Source organism: Chanodichthys erythropterus, chromosome 3 (genome assembly GCF_024489055.1).
Source record: "Chanodichthys erythropterus isolate Z2021 chromosome 3, ASM2448905v1, whole genome shotgun sequence".
Classification (NCBI taxonomy): Eukaryota; Metazoa; Chordata; class Actinopteri; order Cypriniformes; family Xenocyprididae; genus Chanodichthys; species Chanodichthys erythropterus.
In genome coordinates this window covers 3,387,345-3,406,563 of record NC_090223.1, presented here as the reverse complement: position 1 = coordinate 3,406,563, position 19,219 = coordinate 3,387,345, and the positions used below count along the sequence as shown (strand labels likewise).

The 19,219-nt window shown below is 42.8% G+C and overlaps 1 protein-coding gene and 1 pseudogene across 12 annotated transcripts in view; both read left to right on the top strand.

Annotated features, from left to right (window-relative positions):
• LOC137015311 (zinc finger protein 729-like) overlaps positions 1-19,219 on the top strand; it is a 343,783-nt pseudogene that overhangs the window by 214,922 nt on the left and 109,642 nt on the right.
• Positions 1-19,219, top strand: part of LOC137015327 (uncharacterized) — a 65,763-nt gene that overhangs the window by 5,907 nt on the left and 40,637 nt on the right. For all 12 annotated transcript variants that reach the window (XR_010893946.1, XR_010893948.1, XR_010893944.1 and 9 more), the window contains 2 exons: positions 5,949-6,299; positions 6,406-6,756. Coding sequence is in view for 3 of the 12 variants with exons in the window: in XM_067380229.1 (XP_067236330.1) it covers positions 5,949-6,299; positions 6,406-6,756 (702 nt within the window). In the remaining 9 variants the exon portion in view is untranslated. The remainder of the gene's footprint in view (positions 1-5,948; positions 6,300-6,405; positions 6,757-19,219) is intronic.

The following is a 19,219-nucleotide window of genomic DNA, read 5'->3' as shown; positions in this document are numbered from 1 at the left end:
GCGAGTACGTCTCGCCGCAGTTTCCGACAGAAACGAACGCTAGAGGCCAGCAAAACGTCGATGAGCGCTTTTGCTCGTTTTCACGCACGGTTTCAATGACGGCCGGGGTCGGATTATGGATTCGTAAAGACTCGTTTTGGCGTCTCCTCGCGCAATATCACGTCACGGCTTCAAAACGCATCCGACCGGAGTGCCCGATTTGTAAACGAACGTACTTTGGACTCTCCGGCTCTACGCGTTTCGCTTTTTTTGACCGTGACCAAGCTTGCTCGGTAGCTCGGCCGATACGGAGTCGGACTTAGGGCGAGGAGTCGACTCCCCCTGCCTGCATGGGTACGAATCCCGCGAAAGGCGACTGACGGCAAAAAAAAAGAAAAGAAAAAAAGAGAGCTCAAAGAGAGATCTAAACGAGCTGAAAAACGGACGCTTCTTATGTCGCGTTTGCTTTTTGTTAACACTATCGGGTAGGTTTAGGCGTAGCGTCGGTGGGAAGTTATTTTAAAATGCAACGGAGCGCAAACGTCAAATCGAGAACCGCGGTGATTCGTCTAAAAAGCAACGTCATAAAAACGTCCCACGTTCACCCCATTATCTGCTCCGGCAAAAAAAAACAAAAAAAAAACACGCTTTTGGCGCCGCTCAGTGGACATTTCAGAGCGAAACTGCAGCGATATGTACTCACTGGTACGTATTTCGTGACTCGCGAAAACGTGCCCACGGGTACGTTTTCGTCATGAGACCAGGTTGAATGATGTTGTGTGTCTGTTGGGTATTTACTGAAGTGTACAAAAATTGGTGTGCTGATTTGAGTCAGTGTTTACAGCCTTTTTTTCTATAACATAGAAGTGAAAGAATCTCTGTCAAAGATTCATAAACACAGTTTGATTTTGAAGTGCAAAAGTATTTAATTTGACAGAGATAATCAGGAATTTGTATCTTTGAATACACACACTGAGCATTTGATTTAAAACCATTCGGGACTGAGGCCAAAATATTGAATATTTTTTATATATACATTTTACATATACTGTAGAAGAACAATGATTGAGGTAATGGATGAGATAAACACTAAGAAACATTAATCTCTCTCTCCCTTTCTCTCTCTCTCACACACACACACCCACCCACCCACCCACACACAAACACTATGAAACACTACACATAACATGAGTTTCTGACCTCTCCTTTATCGTCACAGTATCCGGGTATAAATAGAGCCGGCATTACTCACTTCATTCATATTTTTGCTGAGGAGCCGAGATAGAAATCTGGCCGCTCAGCGGTGACTCAGAGCTATGGCAAGGGGACGTAACGTCTCCGTTCCCTCCTTCAGGGTTACAATAGTAACCTAGACATTCCCATTCAGTCAGTCACGTTCGACGTTACGTCGATACTGACGTAATGGGGTCTCCAATGGAAAGTGCCATAGCTACTGAACCACATTACGAGTGTTAGGGAGGCAGATGCTGGCAGGCGGTAGCGTGCCCAAACGCAAGTGCGGCCCATACTCATAACCCTCCAGCGCCTAAAGTAAGCCCAGGAATGTCTTCCATACCAGTGGGATGGAGAGGACAGGGCGTTACAGTGGGAAAGGTCGAAGCTGCTGTTCCTTACCCCCGGGGAAGAGTGCTTCGGGACTCAATTCCCTCATTTTTTCAGCCATGACCAAAACGCCAGGAAAGCGTTCCCCGAGGAGGGGAAAGCTACGGAGACCACACCCTGCCCGAAGGGAGGTAATGTGTGGAAAACACATATGGACTGGCCTGAGGTCAGTAACGCATATGGAAGATCTCTGATGTAGGTCCTACCTTTCGGGAGGAACATACTAGCAATCAGACATAGGGCAGAGCCGCCCAGGGAAAGACACGGGTTTACCGACAGGGAAACCGTACCGTGGACAAACACATATGGGATTACCAGCAGGGAATCACAGCATATGGGCATCTAGCCCAGTACAGGGGCAGACCAATCGGGCATACACACAAGTACTGGACCTAGCGCCGGACGCCTCCGCCACGTCTGGCCACCGCAGGATGCAGGAGGAACTCCTGCTCATGCAACTGGTACGTCAAAGCGATGGCATCCACTATCCAGTGGGCCAACCTCTGTTTGGAGACAGCCTTTCCCTTCTGCTGACCTCCAAAACAGACAAAGAGCTGCTCAGAGCTTCTGAAGCTCTGCGTGCGGTCCACGTAAGTGCGCAGAGCACGAACGGGACACAGCAACGCAAGGGCTGGGTCTGCCTCCTCCGGGGGCAGCGCTTGCAGGTTCACCACCTGGTCCTGGAAGGGAGTGGCACAAATTCCAGGCACAAATCGCTGACCGAAAATGCTTGCAGGTCCCCAACCCTCTTGAAGGAAGCGAGCGCGGTCAGGAGCACTGTCTTAAGAGACAGATGTTTCAGCTCGACTGACTCTAAGGGCTCGAAGGGAACTCCCCGTAAGCCCCTGAGGGCGACGGAGAGATCCCAAGAGTGAATGAGGCGAGACCTAGGAGGGTTTAACCTCCTGGCGCCTCTGAGGAACCTGATGATCAGGTCGTGCTTTCCTAGTGACTTTCCGTCGAGCACATCGTGATGCGCAGCGATAGCAGCCACATAGACCTTCAGGGTGGAAGGGGACAGCCTCCGTTCCAAGCCCTCTTGAAGGAAGGAAAGCACAACACTGACCGGGCATTTTCGGGGGTCTTCCCGGTGGGAAGAGCACCACTCAACGAACAGACTCCACTTCAAGGCATAAGCGCACCTCGTAGAGGGGGCTCTAGCCGAAGTGATGGTGTCAACTACCGCGGGCGGTAGGCCACTCAAGTTTGCCGCGTCCCGTCCAGGAACCACAGGTGGAGGTTCCACAGGTCGGGTCACGGGTGCCATATGGTGTTCTGCCCCTGAGAAAGGAGGTCCTTCCTCAGAGGGATGCGCCAGGGATGGGCTGTCGCGAGGAGCATGAGTTCCGGGAACCAGGTCCGGTTGGGCCAGTACGGCGCAACTAGCAAGACCTGCTCCTCGTCCTCCCTGACCTTGCACAGTGTCTGTGCAAGGAGGCTCACTGGGGGAAACGCATACTTGCATAGGCCCTCAGGGCCAGCTGTGTGCCAGTGCATCCGTGCCGAGGGTCCCCTTGGTCAGGGAATAAAACAACTGGCAATGGGCGGATTCCGGAGAGGCGAACAGGTCCACCTGTGCCTCCCCGAATCGGCTCCATATCAGCTGAACTGCCTGGGGGTGGAGTCTCCATTCCCCCGGGAGCGTGAGCTGTCGTGAGAGCGCATCGGCTGCACGATTGAGCTCGCCCGGGATGTAGGAGGCGCGCAGCGACCTGAATCGGCGCTGACTCCACAGGAGGAGATTTGCGACATGCGACGGGAGCGTAGACCACCCTGGTGGTTGATGTACACAACTGTCGATGTGTTGTCCGTCCGGACCAGTACATGCTTGCCCTGCAGCAGCGGTCGAAACCGGCGCAGCGCAAGGAGTACTGCTAGCAACTCGAGGCAGTTGATGTGCCAGTGGCGATGGGGTCCTGTCCAGGAGCCCGACGCCGACTGACCACTGCATATGGCACCCCAGCCGGTGGTGGAAGCATCTGTTGTAACAACAACATGCCTGGACACTTGTTCTAGGGGCCGTAGAAAAGCAAGGTCCGACCACGGGCTGAATGTGCGGCGACAGTCCGGTGTGATGACCACACGGAGTGAGCCACGGTGCCATGCCCACCTCGGAACTCGGTCGTGAAGCCAGTGCTGAAGCGGTCTCATATGAAGCAATCCGAGCGGCGTGACCGTGGCTGCGGATGCCATATGCCCCAGGAGCCTCTGAAATTGTTTCAGTGGGACCGCTGTTTTCCGCGAGAACGAATTCAGGCAGTTCAGCACCGACTGTGCACGCTCGTTGGTGAGACGTGCTGTCATGTTGACCGAGTCCAGCTCCACACCGAGAAAAGAGATGCTCTGGACGGGACAGAGCTTGCTCTTCTCCCAGTTGACCCGAAGCCCCAACTGGCTGAGGTGACTGAGCACCAGGTCCCTGTGTTCGCACAACTGCTCTCGGGACTGGGCCAAAATGAGCCAGTCGTCGAGGTAGTTGAGAATGCGAACGCCCACTTCCCTGAACGGGGCAAGGGCCCCCTCTGCGACTTTGATAAAGACGCGAGGAGACAGGGACAGCCCGAAGGGTAGGACCCGGTACTGATATGCCCGCCCCTCGAACGCAAACCATAGGAACGGTCTGTGTCGAGGAAGGATCGAGACATGAAAGTACGCGTCCTTCAGGTCGATAGCTGCAAACCAATCCTGGGCGCGAACGCACGTGAGAATGCGTTTGAGCGTGAGCATCTTGAACGGGAGCTTGTGAAGGGCCCGATTCAAGACACGCAAATCCAGGATCGGTCGCAGCCCGCCACCCTTCTTGGGTACTATGAAGTAAGGGCTGTAAAACCCAGACTTCATCTCAGCTGGAGGGACAGGCTCTATTGCGTCCTTCGCCAAAAGAACCGCAATCTCTGCCCGCAGGACAGCAGCGTTGGGACCTGTCACCGAGGTGAACAGAACACCGCTGAACCTGGGGGGACGCCTGGTGAACTGAATCGCGTAGCCGAGTCTGATTGTCCGAATGAGCCAGCGGGACGGGTTGGGAAGGCGTAGCCATGCCCCCAAGCACCGTACGAGTGGAACCATCCGGACAACAGAAGTACCCACGGGGGGGGCAGCATGGAGCACTGTGGCCCAACCCGGGAGGCAGTGCGTCCCGAAGTTGAGGCTGTGAGTGGGGTCCACTCACATGGCCTGGGAGATGGGAGCGTCGAGAAAGCGAACTTTGTCGGCGTCCTTCATCTCAGCCAGGTCCAACCAAAGATGCCGTTCCTGGACCACCAGGGTCGACATCGTCTGACCCAGGGCACGCGCCGTGACTTTCGTTGCTCAGAGAGTGAGGTCAGTCGCCGTGCGCAGCTCTTGCAGCAACCCTGGCTCAGAACTACCCTCGTGCAGCTCTTTAAGAGCTTTCGCTTGATGGACCTGCAAGATGGCCATGGCGTGCAGGGCAGAGGCCGCCTGTCCAGCGGCAGAGTAAGCCTTGGCCGCGAGAGCGGCTGTGGTCTTACCCGCCTTGGACGGGAGATGTGGGCGGTTCCGCCAAGTGGCCGCGGACTGCGGGCACAAGTGCACCGCAAACGCACGTTCCACCTGGGGAATCTCCACATAACCCTTGGCGGCCCCACCGTCGAGGGTAGTGAGAGCGGAGGAGCCAGAAGAACGGTTTCTGGCCGTGTGAGGGGCCATCCACGTCTTCTGAAGCTCCTCATGTACCTCCGGGAAGAGAGGAACTGGGGCGGGACGCGGCTGTGAACCGCGCCCCGAGCCCAGAAACCAATCGTCCAACCGCGAGCATTCGGGACAGGGTGGAGGGTTCCACACGAGCCCGATGCCCGCAGCGGCCCGGGAAAGCATGGCCGCCAACTCAGAGTCCGCCTCTGACTGAGCAACCACCCCTGAGGGCGGAAGCTCGGAGTCATCGTCTTCCTCAGAGTCAGCGAACCCACTCCGCGATGCAGCGAGCGACATCTGATCCTCCTCTGGAGCACCAAAAGTGACGCGGGGCACCCCCGAAGAGGGACCCGCGGCAGCTCAACAGGGCATGGCATTGCAGAGGAGTGGGAGGTTCGTGGGGACGGACCCGACGAAGTGGCTCCCACTGTGATCCTCAGATCACAGTCTAAAATACCTTTTGAATTACATGTTTTCCATAAATATTGTGATGCTATAATTGTGCATTAATTGTAAACTGCCTAAATAACTAGAAACCAAAAACAACATGTGGGTCGAGCTCTAGTGACACCCCTGAATGAACCTACTGTACTTAAATACTTGTTCATGTCAGTAATTATGCTCTAAGTTAGTATGGATCCATTATGCTTTGTAAAACTACAAAACAAACTTTAATTTCTCTGTCTCAGGATTCATTGTGCACGGTCCATCTGGTCCTCTGGTTGCTCCTCTGGGATCTTCAGTGGTTCTGCCCTGTTATGTTGATGAACCTTTATTAATGGAGGATCTGGAGGTGGAATGGAGAAGAAAAGACTCAGAGACTTTAGTTCATCTGTTTCAAGATGGTGAGAGTCAACCAGAGTCCCAGCAGCAGGATTATCAAGATAGAGCTCATTTCTTTACTGAGAACATTAAAGATGGAAACTTCTCCCTCCGTCTGGACAATCTGAGAGCTAAAGATAAAGGAGAATACACATGTACAGTTCACCATCAGCATGAGTCTGGAGAGACTGTGGTTCAAATAAAAGTTGATAATGTTGGTGAGTATTGACCACATGAGTCTCTATCTTCATTTTCACTATGATTTTACAGAAACTAATTACTGAATTTGTATTTCCTGCTGTGATGTTTACTCTGTTCTTTCAGAGCGTTTGCTGGTCTCAGGATCAGATCGGTCTATATCTGTGTTTGTGGGTGAAGACGTCACTCTGAACTGCTCTGTAGACTCTCACATCACTCCTGAAAACTTTGAACAGGTTTCATGGAAGAAAACCAATGAAGATGTTCTGGTTCTGCTCTACCAAAACAACAAGACTTTTCCAGATTCATCACATGAGCGATACAGAGACAGAGTCGAGTTCTTCACTGCTGAAATCCCCAAAGGAAACTTCTCTTTCAGATTGAAGAGCGTCAGAACTGAGGATAAAGGAGTTTATATGTGTCAAGTGTTTGCTGGAGGAGCTTCAGCCAATGCAACTGTAGTGCTGGATAGACTGGGTGAGTCATGAAAAAAAAACTAATACACAAGTGTCATTTAGTTATTCATTTACTTCCAGTTATATGAAGTTTATTATGATTCCAAATTTTACAGAAAAGTGATTTATTCCAATGAATACAGCTGCCATTTTTTTAATGGACCATAACTAAACAGCATTAAATATGCAAAGAAATTACCATAGAGTGACATTTCCTCTGAGATCAGATGACTTCACACAGCTAATAGACACACACACAGTTCAGGACATTGATCTTCATGAGAGACACAACAGGCACATGTTAGCTGAAACTTCAGTCGCAATTTCAATCCCTCATTCATTTCTTTTTTTATAATACTTGCATGAAATTATAAAAAGGAAAATTTTGGCTTGTCTAACAAAATTGAAATCATTCAATATATTCTTTTTATATTTATATAGTTTCGTTTTTTATTATATATATATATATATATATATATATATATATATATATATATATATATATATATATATATATATATATATTTAAAATTATATTAAATACGTTTATGATGTGCTTTTTTTGGGATACTCAGCAATTATATATACAGTGGGTACGGAAAGTATTCAGACCCCCTTACATTTTTCACTCTGTTATATTGCAGCCATTTGCTAAAATCATTTAAGTTCATTTTTTCCTCAATGTACACACAGCACCCCATATTCACAGAAAAACACATAATTGTTGACATTTTTGCAGATTTATTAAAAATGAAAAATTGAAATATCACATGGTCCTAAAGAAAAGTCCATAAGTACATAAAACATGAAAAAACATATAAAAACACATTCCAGCAATAGCCATAACAAGAGCATATTAACACAAACACAAAATGACTGTAAATATAAGGAGACAGAAACAAGCCACTACTCTGAATTATGAAGACATGTTTGATTATCCAATAACCACTGTTTTAATGATGCAGAAAAAGAAGTAAAAGATGTAATTAATATTCCTTAATTCTGTCGGTACCGTTTTCCAGGTATGTGCTGCTCTATAAGAAAAGTCTGACTGCCCAAAAGCATATCTTCTATGTGTTATTGTAAGTATTCAGACCCTTTGCTCAGTATTTAGTAGAAGCACCCTTTTGATCTAATATAGCCATGAGTCTTTTTGGGAAAGATGCAACAAGTTTTTCAGACCTGGATTTGGGGATCCTCTGCCATTCCTCCTTGCAGATCCTCTCCAGTTCTGTCAGGTTGGATGGTAAACGTTGGTGGACAGCCATTTTTAGGTCTCTCTAGAGATGCTCAATTGGGTTTAAGTCAGGGCTCTGGCTGGGCCATTCAAGAACAGTCACGGATTTGTTGTGAAGCCACTCCTTCGTTATTTTAGCTGTGTGCTTATAGTCATTGTCTTGTTGGAAGGTAAACCTTCGGCCCAGTCTGAGGTCCTGAGCACTCTGGAAAAAGTTTTCGTCCAGGATATACTTGGATATACTTGTACTTGGCCGCATTCATCTTTCCCTCAATTGCAACCAATCGTCCCATCCCTGCAGCTGAAAAACACCCCCACAGCATGATGCTGCCACCACCTAGCTTCACTGTTGGGACTGTATTGGACAGGTGATGAGCAGTGCCTGGTTTTCTCCACACATACCGCTTAGAATTAAGGCCAAAAAGTTCTATCTTGGTCTCATCAGACCAGAGAATCTTATTTCTCACCATCTTGGAGTCCTTCAGGTGTTTTTTTAGCAAACTCCATGCAGGCTTTCATGTGTCTTGCACTGAGGAGAGCCTTCCGTCAGGCCACTCTGCCATAAAGCCCTGACTGGTGGAGGGCTGCAGTGATGGTTGACTTTCTACAACTTTCTCTCATCTCCTGACTGCATCTCTGGAGCTCAGCCACAGTGATCTTTGGGTTCTTCTTTACCTCTCTCACCAAGGCTCTTCTCCCCCGATAGCTCAGTTTGGCCGGACGGCCAGCTGTAGGAAGGGTTCTGGTCGTCCCAAACGTCTTCCATTTAAGGATTATGGAGGCCACTGTGCTCTTAGGAACCTTAAGTGCAGCAGATGTTTTTTGTAACCATGGCCAGATCTGTGCCTTGCCACAATTCTGTCTCTGAGCTCTTCAGGAAGTTCCTTTGACCTCATGATTCTCATTTGCTCTGACATGCACTGTGAGCTGTAAGGTCTTATATAGACAGGTGTGTGGCTTTCCTAATCAAGTCCAATCAGTATAATCAAACACAGCTGGACTCAAATGAAGGTGTAGAACCATCTCAAGGATGATCAGAAGAAATGGACAGCACCTGAGTTAAATATATGAGTGTCACAGCAAAGGGTCTGAATACTTAGGACCATGTGATATTTCAGTTTTTCTTTTTTAATAAATCTGCAAAAATGTCAACAATTCTGTGTTTTTCTGTCAATATGGGGTGCTGTATGTACAGTAATGAGGAAAAAAATGAACTTAAATGATTTTAGCAAATGGCTGCAATATAACAAATAGTGAAAAATTTAAGGGAGTCTGAATACTTTCCGTACCCACTGCATGTACTGTATGTATGTATATATATATATATATATATATATATATATATATATATATATATATATATATACACACACACACACACACAGTTCACACAGTTCTCTTCAGCAACTTTAATATTGGCACAGCAGTTAATTTCACATTCTTTATTGTTTATTTAAAAGGGACAATGCACATTAATTAACATGAGCTCTCATGTCTATCATGTTAATATGCCAGATTTAGCCATACAGGCTAATTTTAATCTTCATCTGTTGTTCCTGATAGGTTGATGGTAAAGAAAAGTCCATAAGTACATAAAACATGAAAAAACATATAAAAACACATTCCAGCAATAGCCATAACAAGAGCATATTAACACAAACACAAAATGACTGTAAATATAAGGAGACAGAAACAAGCCACTACTCTGAATTATGAAGACATGTTTGATTATCCAATAACCACTGTTTTAATGATGCAGAAAAAGAAGTAAAAGATGTAATTAATATTCCTTAATTCTGTCGGTACCGTTTTCCAGGTATGTGCTGCTCTATAAGAAAAGTCTGACTGCCCAAAAGCATATCTTCTATGTGTTATTGTACAATCCCCTCTAGGAATGGCTCTAACAGTTGAGTTATGATTTTGTCTAATAAACTCATTAAGTGAAGGTGAGGCCATACCATGGAAATTTTTACACACAAGTAAAATATCTGCAAATTTAATCAATTTTAAAACATCATATTTAATTTAAATTTTAGTGATGCTATAAATTAAACCTTATCTAATATTTTCTAACCCTACTTAAAGAGTCTTCCTATTGATTGTAATATATTGACCCTTCATGCAGAATCACTACAGATCCTTCAGATTCCCAGCTCCATGTTGGTGCTTCTTCTCTTCAGTTCACTCCACTCATTTTCTTCAGGGTTCAGGTCAGGGGACTGGGACGGCCATTGCAGAAACTTCATTTTGTGCTCAGTGACACATTATTGTGTTGGTTTTGATGTTGGATTTGGATCATTGTCCTGATGGAAGATCCAACCATGGCCCATTATTGGATTTCTAGCAGAAACTGTCAAGTTTCGATTTTTTTATATGTTGGTGTTTGATAGAATCCATGATACCATGTATCTGAACAAGATGTCCAGGACCTCCAGCAGAAAAAATAGGCCCAAAACATTAAAGATCCAGCAGTATATTTAACCATGGGTATGGGGTACTTTTTATCCATGTGTGCACCAATCCCATCTGGTGGGTTTGCTGCCAAAAGGCTCTTGTTTTTGTTTCATCTGACCATAGAAGCCAGTCGTAGAAGTTCCAGTCGTGTCTGACAACTGAATATGCTGGAGATTGTTTCTGGATGAGCAAGGAGGATTTTTCTTGAAACCCTCCCAAACAACTTGTGGGGATGTAGGTGCTGTTTGATCATTTTTTAGGCCAAACCTCTCCCATATCAACTCCACCTTCTCGGGGTGGAGTCTCCATTCCCCGGGCCTAAGCCCCTGCCTCGACAGGACGCCTGCTCCCAAATTCTGGTCCCCAGGGACATACATTGCTCTCAGAGACAACAGTTTCCTCTGGGACCACAGGAGGATCTGGTGCATCACCTTGTATAGGATGCAACCTCAGTCCCCCTTGATGATTTATATAGGCGACTACCGACATATTGTCTGAACAAACTAAAATGTGGTAGACTCTGAAGTCTGGGAGAAAGCTCCTCAGAGCTCTGAAAACAGCCAACATCTCCAGGCAATTTATGTGCCACGAGAGATGATGGTACCCCCATAAACCCCCATAAAGCTGTCTATATAGATTTAAAGAAAACATTCAACACAATAAATCATGAGGTTTTAATTAATAATATCAAATGTGATATTATCGGTCCAGAAATCCATTGTCGATCTAGGTACATTAGAGGGTGCCTTAGACATGTTGCCAGATCTAGGGTATAAGATATCATTCACCCTCCCAGGAGCAAATTCCAAGCAGTGAGGGGAAACAGACAGAGCTGGAAGGTCCCCAACTCTCTTGAGAGACGTAATGGCTAGCTGAAAAGCTATCTTTATTGTGAGAATCTTCTTAGATGCTGACTCAAGCAGTTGGAAATGGGCAAGGGATATCCCTTCGAGAACCACAGCCAGATCCCAGTCTGGGACTCTGATATGAGTTGCAGGCCACATCCTCCATGCTCCACAGAGGTATCAAACTGGTGCCTCCACAAAGGTCCATTACTTAACAGAGCGTGGAAAGCTGTTATTGCTGCCACGTACACCTTAAGGGTGGACGGGGTAAGACCAGCAGAGAAGCGGACCTGGAGGAACTTTTACCAGGTAGTTTTTACTTCCACTTGGACAACTGTGTACAGTCCCTCTCTTTCATGGTTTCATTCCAATTTCTCCTGAAGACCCTCAGATATACTTGGTCACCTGGAACAACTGGACAAGTGGTCTCTGTCTCTTCAGTAGGCTGCTTTCTCGTTTCCTATAAATATATAGCTTTATGTATGGCAGTTAGTTTCTTTATGTAAGATCTTAATTCCATTTGTAATTGTTCTAAAGGAGGTCCTTTATAGAGACCTCTGCAATATGGCACAGGCATGGGTCGATCCGTAAGCATTTCATCCGGTTTGCATGCGATAACTCATTAATGCCAATGGCAAGGCATCAACCCAGTTGAGTTTAGTACTTTCACATATTTTATTAGGTTTAGACTTGATGGTACCATTAGTGGCCTCTCTTTGATACCACTGTAGCATCTGGACCAATTAGCCACACAATTATTTATTGTATTTAATGAATTACCCATTAACTCACTCTATCAAAGTTCTGTGAACCCATCCCCCTAAACTTGCTACCAGCATCCCAGATGTAGCTAAACCACTGGCAGAACTAGGTGTCCTATTACAGACACTTGGACCTTTTATGATGCGAAAGAATGCCAGAGACTAGTGACTCTGACCTCCTTCTTTCTAAGAAGGACAAATAAACTATCTTAATCCTATGTACTCTCTATATAACCACTTGGAAAATGTATAAACATGTATCCAATTTTCCCATCTCATGACTTTCCTTTTATAGGCTTTATTCTATGTATTAATTCTCTATTTTGAACTATTTTGGTTTTAATGTTCCTGAGTTGCAAATGTATAGATAATTGAAATTACTTTGGTAGCATGTTTGGTATCTACGGACTCCAACATTAATTTCCTATTTGGTCATTTATGTTACATGTTACTAACTCTATGACACATTAGTATTATAAGAATCTAGAAGATTCTTCTCTCATTCATCCAATCCAGTTTCTTATGCTAATATCTAGCTACAGAACAAAGACTCGTAAAACTTCCTTCCGAGGGGGAAACTCCTTATTGGCTCAGACAACTTAAGAGGGTGTGACGTCTTCACCCCTTATATTCACTGATCACAAGATCAATTCTCTCTTCTCTTTTACTGACAAATGCTGATGTCAAGATGATGCTGTAAGAAGCTAGAAGCTTCTGTGAAACCCCAAGCTTGTGCCAGGCTTCGGCCTAGAAAATTCCATTCACCAAAGATCCTCTGAATCCAACTGGTTCTCTTTCATCAAGACAATATCAGCAAAGATTCAACAGAAGCCTCCACAAATTGCATCAGGACAGTTTTAATTCAACTTGGAGAGACATGCAAGTATCAAACGTAGTCTCATTATCTGATACTATAGCTGTGTCCCAATTCAGGGGCCGCGCACTTCGAAGTGCATGAAAGGGGTGGGGTTTTGGACAGGAGGGTTGCCAGGTCTGTGCAACAAAACCATCCCAAAAGTAGTGTAATCACAGCACAAGTGTAAAAGTATCCCAATCCCAGACGTGGCAAAAATGAGCCGAGTGTCCTTACATGGCTAGCGGCTGGGTGACAGAGAGCTGACAGTTAATGTTTGTGTGCATTTTAAAGTTTTATGACTTTCTATTGGGTTTTGACATGCTTCACGACAGGACACTAGACCAAAATATGTATGGTTAAACTATGTAATGTTAATTTTATATCGTTAGCAAGTTAACCATGTTTTTTTATGTTAAATGAAATGTTAACTGTGAAAATAAATACATTCATATTTATACATTTACTCTGTATTTAAGCTGTATTTAAGTCTAAATTTAAAGTACAGTACTTTAGGGTTTTATTCAACTGCACTCCATCTCAGAGACAAATATTGTATTTATGAAAAACTGACATTTTGGTCTTTGGACATCATGGATATTACAGTTTTATTTACATATTACATATTGGTGAAAATACACTATATAACACTTTATGAAAGAAACATGTAAAATGTTTAGTCCCAGAGTAAAATTCATGTTTCAGCTGTTTTAACTAAAATAAACTTAAACTGACATATCTTAAAATTTACCTGCTATGCATGAGTATTTGTAACAGGCAATAATTTTAAAGCTATGACAATCAAGACAAAATCTGAATGGGCCATAGATCTGTTTGTATGTTCAAATATTATGGCAGCCTTCGATTGAATCAGTCCTGCAAGTCTCTGAAGCCCATCCAGGTCCAGCAGCTCCACCAGCGTCTCCCTGCTCAGCTGAATGAACATGTACACAAATATGCTTTGTTCTGTTTTATGTACTGTTTAAGTGAAAATGTTATGTTGTTTTTCTGATGTTAAACCTTAGTTCTGTTGTAAATAGTTGTAAAAGGTACTTTATGTAGCTATAGAACAATGTATTTTAATGTAAAAACATTTAATTTACATGATGAAAAATGATTGTATATGTTGTATATGTTTAATGTTTCATGTAAAATTATAAGTTGCATAAAAGAAATAAAATGAACAGAACAATTATTTTATTTACACACGTGAACATGCGTAAAAAAATGTAGAACAGAAATTATAGTAACAGAAATTACTCCCAATCCCAGACGTGGCAACAACGAGCCGAGTGTCCTTACATGGCTAGTGGCTGGGTGACAGACAGCTGACAGTTGATGTTTCTGTGTGCATTTTAAAGTTTTATGACTTTCTATTGGGTTTTGACATGCTTCACGACGGGACACTGGACCAAAATATATATATGGTTAAACTAAGTTAGTTTTATATCGTCTGCAACTAGTTAACCTTGTTTGTTTTTTTTATGTAAAAATGAAACGTTAACTGTGAAAATACATTAATATTTATACATTTACTCTGTATTTAAGCTGTATTTAAGTCTAAATTCAAAGTATAGTTCTTTAGGATTTTATTCAACTGCACTCCATCTCAGATACAAATATTGTATTTATGAAAAACTTAGGTTTTTGGACATCACAGATATTACAGTTTGATTTAGATACTGGTGAACACGGGGCATATCTTACATTTATGTGAATTCACACAGAACTCCAGTCATCACTGGCGCGCAATGAATTGTGGGATAGTGTAGACCGCGAAGTGTCTTGAGATGGGAGCTTCATTCCACTGGGAAACAGAGAGGGTGCACTTGAAGTCGCTCTCGAATTACGTCATCCCTCCTCGCGCCGCGGTGAATCGCACTTCAAAGTCCGCTTTCCCCCCACTTTTCTCAAGAACAGAATACAGTGCGTAAAATGGGTACATTAAAATGTGTGGATATAAATATTATTTAAATGTCACTTTGCCAGTGAAACAGCCTAATTAACAGCTTATTTTTGTGATGTAAGTTAAAAATGAAATGCATACTTTGGAGGCTACATTATATTTGTAATGTAATTTATTTGTAAATGAGCAGGATACTTTTACACTTTCGCTGTGATTAGACTACTTTTGGGATGGTTTTGTTGCGCAGACCTGGCAACCCTCCTCTCCAAAACCCCACCCCTTTCATGCACTTCGAAATGAGCAGCCCCTGAATTGGGACACAGCTATTGAGTATCCTTACCCCTTTTACAGAAGGGCCTGTTAAAACTAAACTGATGGTTTGCTCAAGGCTGTTGATCTGCTGAATGTCCAACAATGCTGTAACTTCCTGCTTTCCTGTACTCTGCTTTAGCTCTCTCTCTCTTGGTAAACTGTATGCATGTATGTGTGTGAATGTTAGAGTAGTTTAAGTGTTTAGTCTAGTTAATAAAGTCTTGTTCATGTCACACGTAAAATTGTCTGTGATTTGCGCTCATATACCAGAGTCCCTATTCATGCTGGTCCTGACACAGGCTCTAAGTAGTACTGTAGATTAAGATTGTTATTTTCCATAACCTGGAAATTAACATTTCTTAGAATAAACAATTAACACTGTGTGTTCATTGGACAACGGGTTAATTGATTGTAATATTAATTTTATTACATTAAGTTAATTTTATTAACTTACCCAAATATTAATAATTAATTATAACTAGTTATGATTAATAATTCATATTTATTTTGAGCTAATTTGCTGCACCACATAGAGAGTTTGTAAGGGTCTGCTTGTTGTTGAAATAATTTCATCTAAGTGAGATTTTGGTTCTATTTCCTTTTTATGAGCTTGACACATGATAACTGCTAATTGTCATATCAGACTTTAATTGACATTTTTAAGCATACTAAATGAGAGTTCCATCATTCTCTATTTTCTTTTTCTTTTTTTCACCTCTCTTTTTCCTTACTGCTTCAAGTGAATGGCATACACCATGAGCATATGTTGCTGTAAAAATATTTCCTATTGGTCCCTTTGCTAACTGACACACAATTGTTAGAGCTTTTAATTATGCTAGTTTGGTAGAGCAGGCTGTACACAATGTTAAGATATTACAGTCACACAATTATTCATGTGTCTTCTTACCTCTGAATATCCTGTATGATATTCTATATGGTCTTTAAAACTAGAACTATTTACACAATAAATCACTTCTGCTTCAGAGATTGGAGTATATTCAAGATCTGATTGTAATCTAGTAAATGGCAGTAAATTGTACACACAATCTTGTGGTTCACCTTTACAATCTAAAGGAATCAATTCAGTTGGTTTACCTATTTAAGTCTTCCCAGCAGAACTTGCACTAGAGCTTCATTTAATTTTTTTTAACTGCCTATTTTAGGGCATCATTAAATATGCGCCGATTCAGGCTGCTTCCCCTTTAAATCCTCGCGCTCCCCGCCCCCAAGCTCGCAACTCTATAATACATTGCATAAACAAAGTTCACACAGCTAATATAACCCTCAAAATGGGTCTTTACAAAGTGTTCGTCATGCAGCATATCAGATCATGTGAGTATAGTAGTATAGTGTATAGTATAGTGAGTTTGATAGTAGGCTATGCTGCGGCTAACGGGCTAAAGCTAACATTACACACTGTTGGAGAGATTTATAAAGAATGAAGTTGTGTTTATGAATTATACAGACTGCATGTGTTTAATAATGAAAATAACGATGGCTCTAGTCTCCGTGAATACAGGAAGAAACAATTTAACCACATTTAACAGTACATTAGGGGTTCCAGCAAGATGGCGAACTGAGCACACGTACTTTGCTGTGTCTCTGATCTTTAGTCCCAGATTTTCACATTACTTACCCTTCTTGTTTATTTTATTTAGTTATTCGACCGCTGAAGGTGTAAGGAAAAGGAAGAACGCGTTTTTGTTAAATATTTTTGTGCGACACTTAAAAAAAATGCCGAAACCAAAAACGGCTGCTGCAGGTGATACTTCTCTGGGTGTACACCCGTTGTCTCATGACTACGCTGCTCCTGCCAATGAAGAGATGATGGAAACTCAAAAAGTGAGTGTAAGGAGACCAATGGAATCTACACCTACTAAAATCCCTGTACCTCAAAAAAGAGTAAAGGGGGACGCCCAACCTGAGGTTTCCAACGCCGCCATTCTCGACGCGATAAATAACCTGACCGCCATGATGGAGTGTTTTGGGTCGCAACTTAAGCAGAACACGGTCATGATCGCAGAACTGTCAAAAGGTGTGGAATTTAACGCAAAAGAGATCAAGGACTGTAAATCTGCGTCCAGTAACCTTGGAAAAGAAATGTCTAAGATGACGAAGGAAAATGCGGAGCTGAAGGAGCGAGTTCAGGAGTTGGAGCGTTATAAACGACGTTGGAATCTCAAGCTCTGTGGCCTAAAAGAGAAAGCTGAAGAAAGAACAAGGGACGAGGTACTTGCGATCATGGCAAAGATCAATCCACAATGGTCTGCAAAATTGGAGAGTATGGTGGACTCGGTACATCGTGTGGGAAAGAAGGAGGCAGGGCACAACTGACAGGTGATCACCAGTTCACCATGAGACATTATAGAGATGAATTCTGGCGCCTTACGAAGAATTCTTCAGTCTGCAAAGACTTGAACATCAGCTTCGCCGAGCACATCTTACCAGCGGACAGGGAGGCTAGAGCACTACTGTGGCCGCAGATAAAGCAGGCAAGAGAAGCAGGTCATCGAGCCTATTTCAGGGGTCCATATGGCTTCGTCAATGGGAAAAGAATTTCTGCTACTTAAATGGTATGCGGTCTGACATTAAATGGACATAAGAAGGACAATTTAATGTTTATTTAGGGACGTAAATCACTACTTTCACAGCAAGGTTCATTGGTTCTTATAAACTCTGTTCTTGTTCAAATGTTCAATTTAAAAACTGATTTTTGTTTTTCATCCTTTAATGTTAGGGGTCTTAGAGATAATATAAAACGCAAAGCTCTTTTTTTTATTTTGCAAAAGTAAAAAGGCACACCGTTTTATGTTAAAAGAAACTCATTCCAGTAATTTAGATGAGAAATTTTGGATTAATCAGTGGGGGGACAAAATTGTATTTGATCACGGTACAAATCGTTCTGCGGGAGTTGCAATTTTGTTTCATAATTATCCTGGGAAAATAATTGCACACAAAACCAGCAATACTGGCCATTGGCTTATATGTGTTCTTGCTCTTGATGACCTGTTTATTATAATAGGGAATATATATGGTCATAATAATAATCATCAAAATAGGGAATTGATATCGGAAATATCTGAAGTCATAAGGGGCCTGAAACTTACATATTCGACGGATAATGTTATATTAGGAGGGAATTTTAACATGGTTCAGGATGATTGGTTGGACCGTTTTCCTTCTAAATTTAATACTCATCACTACAATCCTGTATTATTTAATTTCTGCTGTTCATTTGGTCTGTTTGATCCTTGGAGAGATTTAAACCCCAATTTATGTCAGTATTCTTGGTCAAAACCAGATGGAACAAGTAAATTAAGATTGGATTTTTGGCTTATCTCATGTCATATTAAAGAAAATATTTCTGGTTGCTTTATATCCCCCGCACTAATTTCTGATCACTGTATGATTGGTTTAAATTTAAAGTCTCTAACTGTACGGCGTCGTAATAAGGGATATTGGAAATTTAACGCCAGTCTTCTTAGACAGCCTTCTGTCAGGGTATTAAATCTCTTATTGCAGATATTATTGAAGATTGTTCATTTCCCTCTAATATCAGTAAATGGGAATATTTGAAATTTAGAGTTCATAATTTTTCTATTTCTTTTGCCAAAAAACTTTAAAAAATATCCCATTTAGAAGAAGTCAATCTGATTAGAGAAATTAGTGAAATTTCATAAACAGGTTCTTTTATACTGGAAGTTGATTTATAAACATAACTTTTCCCCCCACAATTCACCAATTTGGAATAATAGGTATATTTTATTTAGGAATAAGTCACTCTTTTTGAGAGAATGGTGGGAGAGAGGTATTTGGTCTGCTGTTCACCTATTAGATAAGGAAGGTTGTTTTATGAATCACAAAACTTTTTGTGAAAAATATAACTTTTATTGTGATTACAAACAATTTAATATGGTATTGAACTGCATTCCAAAGGCTTTTGTACAGATGGTTAGTCACACCGTGCCCAATCTAACTCAAGCTTTGCATTTACCATCTTTAAAAATAAATGGCCAAGATTTTTTTACAAGTAGCTTGCCAAATAAATTAATCAGAACTTTATTAACCCAAGATAAATTTCCAAATCAAGCCAGTCGAAATAACGTAACTCAAATTT